This window comes from Pteropus vampyrus, unplaced genomic scaffold (genome assembly GCF_000151845.1).
Source record: "Pteropus vampyrus isolate Shadow unplaced genomic scaffold, Pvam_2.0 Scaffold459, whole genome shotgun sequence".
Taxonomy (NCBI): domain Eukaryota; kingdom Metazoa; phylum Chordata; class Mammalia; order Chiroptera; family Pteropodidae; genus Pteropus; species Pteropus vampyrus.
The window spans coordinates 60,622-69,289 of record NW_011889240.1 but is presented as its reverse complement, the minus strand read 5'-3'; the positions used below and the strand labels follow the sequence as shown (position 1 = coordinate 69,289).

Genomic DNA, 8,668 nt, shown 5'->3' with positions numbered 1-8,668 from the left:
GGCTGGTCTGGGCTTTGTTGAAGGAGTGACCTTGGGCAGGTCTGGCTCCCTCTCTGAGGCCTAGAAAGATGGAGCATAGAATAATCTGACCTCTCGGGCCGGGCGGCCCCGATCAGGGTGACCAGCTGTCCTAGTTTGCCTGGGACTGGGATATCCCAGGACAGGGAGCTTTTGGCAGTAAAGCCACGAGAGTTCTGGGCAAACTAGGGTGAGGTGGTGACTCTAGTGCTACTGTTCTCATTCTTTTTAACTGGGAAATACACACAGTGTAAAACTAACCTCCTTAACCACCGCTAAGGGCACAGCTCGGCGGCATTAAGCACATGCACGTTGCTGAGCCACCGTCTCCACTATCCGTCTCCAGAACTTTCTCACTTTCCCAAACTGACCCTCTGTCCCCATCACACACTCGCTCCCCTCCCCTCCCCCAGCCCCCGGCTCCCCCATCTACTTCCTGTCTCTGTGAATCTGACTCCTCTGGGGACTCCCTGTGAGTGGAATCACACAGTATTTGTCCTTTTGTGTCTGGCTTATTCACTGAGCACAGTGTCCTCAGGGACCATCCATGTCGTAGGGGGCATCGGAATGTCCCTCCTCTTCATGGCTGAGTAATACTCCGCTGTGTGGCTGGACACTGGGGTGTTCCCGCCTTTCGGCTCCTGTGAATAACACTGCTGTGGACGTGGGTGCGCACGCATCTGTTCGAGACGTGCCTTTTGCTTTTTAAAATTCCATCCAGACGTGGAATTGTTGGGTATGTAGTAATTCTATAATTTGGAGAGAAACCTCCAAACTCTTCCACAGTGGCTGCTCTGTTCTTCACTCCCGTAATCAGCAAGGGTTCCCATTTTTCCACGTCCTTGCTGGCACTGGTTATCTTCTGTTATTGTTGTGTTTTTTAAGTTGGTCACCCTGTCGCTACCGTTTTCATAATGATCGAGTCGTCTGGGTAATCAAGGCCCTGGCTGCCCCGTGACCCACCTCCTCTCCCATGTCCCTGTCCCATCCTGCACTATTTTGGGCCCAGTGACTGGCAGCTCAGCTTCATGCCTGTGGCAAAGGGCAAGCTCTGGCAGGCCCACCCGGTGCTGTCTTCTGGTCCTGCAGGAGCTCCCACATGCCCTCGGGACGCAGCAACCTCGGCCGCAGGCCTCCCCTAAGGCTGCCTGTCCCCACCGCCCTCTGCCCCAGACCCTGCACACACCACGCCACAAGGCCGGTCAGCAAACATTTCCTGCAAGGGGGCAGAAAGGAAACGTGTTTGGCTTTGCAGACTACAGGGTCTCTGCCAGCTACTCAGCTCTGCCGTCATAGCAAGAAAGCAGCCTCGGACGACACGTATGGGCATGGCTTTGTGCCAATAAAACTTTATTTATAGACACTGAAATTTGAATTCCACCTGATTTGCATGTGTCACGAAATTTAATCCTTGTTCTTTTTTCCCCCTGCCAATCTTTGAAAAATGTGAAGCCGTCCTCAGCTCGAGGGCTGTACAAAAACACGCAGTGGTCTGGATTTGGCCCACGAGCAGATTTGTCAACCCATGTGCCACACACCCGAGGGACGTTTGGCGACCGAACTAACATTTAGTGTCCCGCTAAAACAAGTGCCCGGTTCATCTGCATGACAGAAACATGCTGTTAATGCATTTTCGATTCAAGTCACAAATGTTGAAAAGGCCACCGAATTAAGTAAAGTCACACTGGATTTTTTTGATGAAGTCCTAAAGGAGTTTTAGACAGCTTTATTGAGATGGTATTAACGTACTGCATAATCCACCCGTTGAATGTGTTTCAATTTTTTGAAATCTAATCAGAAGGCTGTGCAACTGCTAACTGCAATCAATTGTATTACTTTTTATTTTTTTTTATTTTTTTGCCCCCCTCCCTCCCCATAACTGCAATCAATTTTAGACTATTTTATCCTTCCCCTAAAGGAAGTCCCGGCCTCATCAGCAGTCACTACCCGCTCTCCGCTCCCCCAGCCCCTGGCAAACACCTGTCCACTTTGTCTCCGAGGATCTGCAGGCCGGTACCCTCTGAGGGGCCACTCTCCTTGGCTTGCAGTCGGGCGTCTTCTCCTTGTCCCCACAGGGTCCTTCCTTTGCGTGCGCGCGCCCTGGCGTCCCTCGGTGTACCCACATTTTTTTCCTCTTATACAGACCCTAGTCATATTGGATTAAGGCCCCCCCACGACCCCTTTTCAGCTCGATCACCCCAGACGCAGTCACATCCTGAGGCCTTGGGGGTCAAGGCTTCGACATGTGAGTTTGGGGGGACAGGAGGCAGCCTGCGATGGTGTCTTTGTTTTTTGTTTTTGTTTGTTCGAAGGGAGGAGAGAATATTCAGATCGAGCTGCAATAAACAAGGACACAAGGTTCAACGTTAGGGACACTGTCGCGGGCGGCCGAGCGCGGACTGGGACACGGCCCGCCTGCCCTCCGGCCTGCAGGCTCTTTGGCCCTCCTCCTCCGGGGTCCCCATGCAGCCGGCGTGAGCAGCCATCCCAGTCCGCCGGGCTCAGTGCTAACGCTGAGAAAGTCCTCTGCGAATTGGGACAAGGTGGCCACCATGCTAGTGTTCCGGACGGGGACTTCAGGTCGGGGAAAAGGGCCCACGAGTTCTTTGCTGAAATAAGGACCAGGGAGAAGCCCCAGGCCCAGAGCACGTGGGTACTCCCGGCTCTGCTGCCGGTGGCTCTGCTGGGGCCCGGGGCCACAGGAGCGAAGCGGGGCGGCCCGCGGTGACTGCTACGCGGGGTGATATCTGATCACCGGCTGCGTTCAGAGGGGACAGCCGCCCAGTGACCAGCCAGTTCGAAGGCTCCTTGGTGGGGGCACGAGAGGTGAGCAGCAGACTGGAATCTCAACCCCAGGGTAGGGCAGGGCTCGGGGGACTGCTGCCCGCACGTTCCAGTTCCGTGGCAGAGGGCTGGGGGCCTTCGCGCTCACAGAGACACCCCCGCCTCGTCACCCCCTGCCTTGAGGGCCGTGGGGCTGTCGCACACGGAGAGGTGAGGGGTCTGGGCCGCATGGCGAGTGAGGGGCAAGGCTCTGCACCCCCACACTCCCTGCCCTGTAGCGTTTTCCCAGTGACTGCAAATAGGGTAAGAAAGCCTGTGGGACCTTCACCCCACCTGTGACCACGTGTCGCCTGCAAATGCTGGCCTGTGGCTGATGCCCCTCCCCAGAATCACCCGGTGCCTGGGCCTGACCCTCCCTCCCTCCCTCCCTCCCTCCCTCCCTCCTTCCTTCTTTTCTTTTTATGGAGGTGAAATTCACATAACATTAAATTAACCGTTTTGAAGTCAGCAGCTCGGTGGCATTTAGTGCATTCCCAGTGCCGTGCAGCCGTCACCTCTGTCCCATCGCAGAACCTTCCCCCACCCCCAAAAGAAACCCCATCCCCATCGGCAGTCGCCCCCCCATTCCCCTCCCCAGCCCTCGGCAACCACGAACCCACTCTGTCACCGTGGACGTGCCTGTTCTGGATGTACATGGAATCGCATGCCGTGTGGCCTTGCGCGTCCGGCGTCTCTCACAGAGCATCATGGTTTCCAGGCCACATACCACGTCGTGGCGAGTGTCAGCGCCTCCCCCCTTTTCCCGGCCGAGTGACACTCCCCCGTGTGGATGGATGTGCCGTGTGCATCCATGCGGCCGTCCGTGGGCACTCGGTGGCTTCCACCCCTTGGCCGCTGTGAATATGCTGCTGTGAACACTCAGGGATGAGTTTTGTTTGCACACCTGTTTTCAGTTCTTTTGGGGTGTATTCCTAGGATTTGGGGGGTGTATCCCTAGGAGTGCAATTGCTGGGGTACATGGCAATTTGTTCTCTTATTCCTTTTTCTGATTTCCAAAAGTTCACCAGCTTTGTCCAAACCCGGCCAGACTGCAAGTGTTTTGTGCCTTTCTGGACGGGGCGGGCTGGGAGGCAGTGGCTCGGCAGCTGGCTGTGGGGTGTCGGTCCGGGGGTACCCCGTCCCCCACTCCCCCAGCCCTGGGCTCTGGTCTCCACCAGACTTTCCAGACTCCCTTGAGCAAAGGGAACAGGTCCAGGGAGGCTCGGGTTCAAATCCCAGCTCGGCTAGGCCACTGACCGCCTCCGAGCCTCAGTCTCCCCGCCCTTGAAATGGGTGTGAATGATAAACCGTCTCTCCGGGGTTTCGGCGAGGGCCCAGAGAAGCGTGGTTCCTAGGACAGGAATTGTGTCCTTTACGAGCGCCCCGGGTCACGAAAGCTTCCCAGTAACCCCACGTCATGGGTGCCAGCTCCGACCACAGAGAAGGCGCCGAGGCATGGTGGGGATGGGCGCAGGCAGGAGCCGGGCACCCTCAGGAGTGGCTGGCGCCCCTGCTCTGGGCCGTGTCGTGCTGTCTGTTCAAAACTGGCAGGGAATTTCCCCTCTGGGGAAACTGAGGCCCCAAGGACCCCCAAGCAGCCCCTGGGGTCACGTCGGTGAGTGTCAAATGGGTGTAGACTAGTGCTATTAGTGCCACCTCCAGAGGCCATCAACAAACCAAGGAGAGGGAACAGATGGATCCCTTTCAACACCTCAGACACACCAGGCTGGACTCCAACAGTTAAAAAAATAGGACAGGTTTAATACTTAAGCTGCTGAGACGTTACAGAGGCATCTCGGGGCGGGGTCCCGGGGCCCCGAGATGCTGAGCTATGAGTGTGGCCTCCACTCTCGTATGTACAGGTGTCCCCAGAAGGAAATGGTCGAGCAGCGCCCGGCCGGGGGTGGCGTGTGGGTCCCTGCGGTCCAGGTCTGGGCCCCTCGTCCCCCGGGCCTGCCTACGTGCGATTCAGGATCGAGTTCTGGATGTCCTCCAGGACCTGGTGGAAAAGCTCCTCACGGGGCCGCGTGCCGTCCAGGTACACTGAAACCAGAGAGGCCGTGGTCGGGGCGACACTCTGGGCCGCGGGACTGCCGCCAGGAGGCAGGTGGCCTGCAGAGCCCGGGACGGGACGGCCTCTGGGGCCGGGGTGAGAGGAGGGACTTCGGGGGTTCCCGACGGGGCCTGCTGGGGGGCGGGGCCAGGGGCCCCCGGGACCAGGCCCCGCCCTCTCAGGGGCTCACCCACGTCCACGCCGTCGGCCTCCATCTGCCGCTTGTACTTCAGGTACATGGGCCACACATGGCCGTCGAAGAGGCCTGGAGGATCGGGGACCATGTAGCTGCGAGTACTGGGGAGGGACACGGGCAACAATGAGTGACACTCATGTCACCCAGGGCTGGCGCCATGAGCAGAGGCCGGGGGATGTGGACGAGGTCAGAGGTCGGGGATAGCACCACTGAGCCAGGGGCCCCAGGCTGGGGTCCGGGTGCCTCAGCTTTTGGCATTTTCACCCCCGGGCTTGGGAGATGCCCAGGGTAGGTCATGGGTGGGCCAGGCCTCCGGGCCCCGGTCAGCCAAGTGCCTGCTGGCTGCCAGGGTGGCTTGTGTCCAGCGGGCAGCATCAGTTTCCTGGGCCCGGCTGGGATTTTAGTCAGGGCCCTGAGGCTCACCTTCTCCTCTGCTTGCACTCCTCGTAGGGAATGGTCAGGAAGTACCGTCGGCTGTACAAGTCCACCAGGGGCCTGGCGGGGTGGGGGACACGGTCAGAACCACGGGCCGGCCTTTACTGGGAGCCACGGTCCACAGCCCCCGGGGTCCAGCGACTTTCCAGTGTGCTGAGGGCGGGGGTGGGGGTGTGGGTCTGGGAGGGGCCAGCCTCCTGCTGAGCTTCTAGAAGGAGGACTCAGTTCCCCAGGAAGCAAGGATGTTTGCCCAGACCCTTGAGCTGAGTCCAGCTCTGCCCTCGAGTCCCGAATGGAGACTCGGTGACCCTTGGGAGGCGGGCCGGTCAGGGGTCACCCTCAGACACGCACTTGTAGCTGTACAGCAGGAAGCCTTCCAGAATGAGGATGTGGGTGTCCGAGGTGTCCGGCTGGACGCTGACGCCGTGAGCGCGGGCGAACTTCTGGGGGTTGCTCGCCCAGGCCTGCACAGTGCTCAGCATGGCCTCCATGTCCAGGGACTCCAGCACTGGGGACGGGGAGAGCGGGCGTCGGCGGGGCCGTGGACGGGGGGCAGTCTGGGCAGGGGGCGCGGGGCCGCCAGCCATTCTTACCATCCCACTGCTTGAAGCCGTCCTCCCCAACTGGGATTTGGTCTTGGGGCTGAAACAGAGGAGCCCAAACCCCAGGCTCAGCGCCCACCTTTCCACCTGTCCACCACTCTGGGGTGACAGAGCCTCGGTGGACCCCTCGGCGCCTGGAGGGCCCACAGTGAGGATCCCGGGGCCGGCATCGGTCCAATGGAGGACAGGTGTCCCGCGAGGACGTGCCAGACGCATAGTAGGTGCTCAGGAAGTGGGAACGCCCGTCCCTCGCTCCCCTGGCCCAGCGTGACCTGGGAGGGGCCTGTGCCCGGCCCGGCAGGGCAGTGGGCAGCAGAGGGCAGGGTGGCCCGGGCCAGCACCACCCCCCCGACCCCCGGGCGAGGGCAGCCACCTTGAAAAAGTCATCCTGGTGGATCACACAGCAGTTGGGCAGCGCGTTGAGGAGGCTGTTGGTCAGTGTGGTCTTGCCACCGTTGGTCATGCTGTGGAGGCAGTGGACACGTGAGGGGCCCCCCGGAATCGGACTCGAATGTGAAGCACAGAGCCAGAAACCGTGGCACTGAGAGGCTGATGTTGTTGGCCGAGGGCCAGAGGGGGCTCACTCAGCGTCACTGCAAACCCAGGATGTGCGGCCGGGAGCCCGGTTTTACAGACCAGGAGGCTGAGACCTGAGCGAGATTCAGCCGCGTTGGGCTTTCTTTCTTTTTATTTTTTAAGGTCAAAATGTTAAAACAAGTGTAAACTGGGCGGGGGGGGGGGGGGGGGGGAGCGGTATATCTGCAATAGAAAACCAAGCAGTTCATTTTAAAAGGGAAAGAAGCAATGGACCTTATGAAACAGTTGTAACCAAGGAAAAGACAAAGAAAGAAAAAGAAAAAAAAAAAAAAACAACAATTGGCAAAATAGGGCGGCCAGCTTGCCCTGGTTTGCCGAGGATGTCTCTGCGTTTAGCATGGAAAAAGTCCCAAATCCTGGGGACCCTCCAGTGCCTGGGAAACTAGGACGGGAAGTCAGCCTGTGGCAGAGGGAGCAATGCCCTGGACTCCTGGAGCCGAGGAAGGACCTAGCAGGGTGACCGTCAGACCTTCCTTGAAATGAGTGTCCCTCTGACCTTTTGTCCCTGCTCTAGGAATCAGGTGGAACGCTGGATGTGGAACACGGGGTCGCTGCCACGGATCGAAAGGGCCTACGGGAAGGGCCCCTTATATTAAGGGCGGCAGGTTATGTATGGTACCCCCGATGTTCATTTGGATGGTCACTAAAAGGCACGCCTTGTGCCCGGCGTGGCTACAGAATTTGCCCGGCCCTCCTCAGAATACACTAGGAATTCCACGGGTGATCGCAGTCTTAAACCAAGTTGGGGGTAGGGCCCAGGCCCCCGCCCCCCCCTCCCCCCGCTGGGTGGGATGTTCTGGTTCCCGAGCCTGACCCGCTTAGGCGAAATGCCTCCCCAGCATCAGTTTAAAAGGCCCGGTGGCGGGTAATGAAATAGAGGAGACTCTGGATCCCTGGACAAGGGAGGCCCCTGCCTGGCGGGAGCTATAGAGGCCACAGAGAATGTCACTCTGGGGCTCCGCCCAAGTGGGCACGTGTCTGTCTGGGGGGGTAGGGTGTCCCCCGCCCCCAAGGAGGGCCCAGGCCGGTTAGGAAGGTCTTCCTGAGCTTTATAAAGTCTCCTGTCCCCACTGATTTTTGGTTTTATACCGAGTATGGTGGGGAAAAGTGACTTTCATTTGAAAATTGAAGATAGATCGGGCCCCGCGCCCATCTCGCCTCCAAGGGCAGAGGCCCCGCCCCGCACTCAGACCTCGGGCGGGGGGCTCTGCCACCCCAGGCAGCCCGTGATTCATTCCACGCCTCCCCCGCGCCTGTGCCCCGGCGGGGTCGCCCCTAGGTGTCGGGGCAGCTCACCCTCCGATGCCCACGATGTACTTCATCTCCACGAGGAGGGGCGGCGGGGACCGCGCTGGGCCTGCAGACTCTTGGGCACCGGGCTGGGTCGGACCCCGCAGTGCGCTGCGTCCCAGCTTCATTGAGAAAACCTGGCGCCTTTATAGGCCCGGGCAGCCCGGAGGCCGCCCCGGGGGAGGCGGCCTGTGGCCTATGGGCAGTGCGGCCAGCAGGGTGGGGGCGAGGGGACCCAGCACCTGTTCCTGCCAGATGGAAATAGCTCCACGTTGCCTTTTGCCTAAATTAGTCAGGGGCCAGCGGGGCGGGAGTGGTAGATGTCACCCCGGCTGCCTCCTTTCTTCTCCTCCTCCGACCCCACACCCCCTCCTCGCTCCTCTCCACGGGGCAGATAACACCCCGGCCGCACATCTCACCTCCCTAAAAATATCCTGCCCAATGTGTCCCCTGGCCTGACCCTGACATTAAGACTGGTTCCAATGGCACCCAGGAAAGGGAACTCACCGGCCCCGCCTCCCAACGGCAGGAACGTCCCTTCCCAAGGGGTTTGTGGCCCAGATGGGCTTAAAGGCCAAGAAGGTAGTGCCAAGAAGGCTGGGCTCTGGTGACATGGGCCCGGCCAGAAGATTGTGGTGTGACACCAGGAGCCCT

The 8,668-nt window shown here is 59.6% G+C and overlaps 1 protein-coding gene across 1 annotated transcript; it reads right to left on the bottom strand.

Moving 5' to 3' along the window:
- Positions 1–4,798: 4,798 nt before the first annotated feature.
- Positions 4,799–8,046, bottom strand: NMRK2 (nicotinamide riboside kinase 2). Its single transcript, XM_011381907.1, has 7 exons — positions 8,021–8,046; positions 6,501–6,591; positions 6,119–6,167; positions 5,877–6,033; positions 5,514–5,585; positions 5,085–5,191; positions 4,799–4,884 (listed from the first exon to the last, which is right to left on the bottom strand). Exons 1-7 carry the CDS (start codon positions 8,044–8,046, stop codon positions 4,799–4,801), a joined length of 588 nt encoding a protein of 195 aa, XP_011380209.1.
- Between the last annotated feature and the right edge of the window lie 622 nt (positions 8,047–8,668).

What these genes read in the sequence shown, in the direction of transcription:
- NMRK2 (XM_011381907.1), bottom strand. Translation starts at nt 8,046, where the DNA reads ATGAAGTACATCGTGGGCATCGGAGG. An exon ending in ACCAGGATGACTTTTTCAAG is followed by an intron (nt 6,168 to 6,500) that starts GTGGCTGCCCTC and finishes CCTCTGTTTCAG; the next exon opens with CCCCAAGACCAAATCCCAGT. An exon ending in CGGCTTCAAGCAGTGGGATG is followed by an intron (nt 6,034 to 6,118) that starts GTAAGAATGGCT and finishes CCCCGTCCCCAG; the next exon opens with TGCTGGAGTCCCTGGACATG.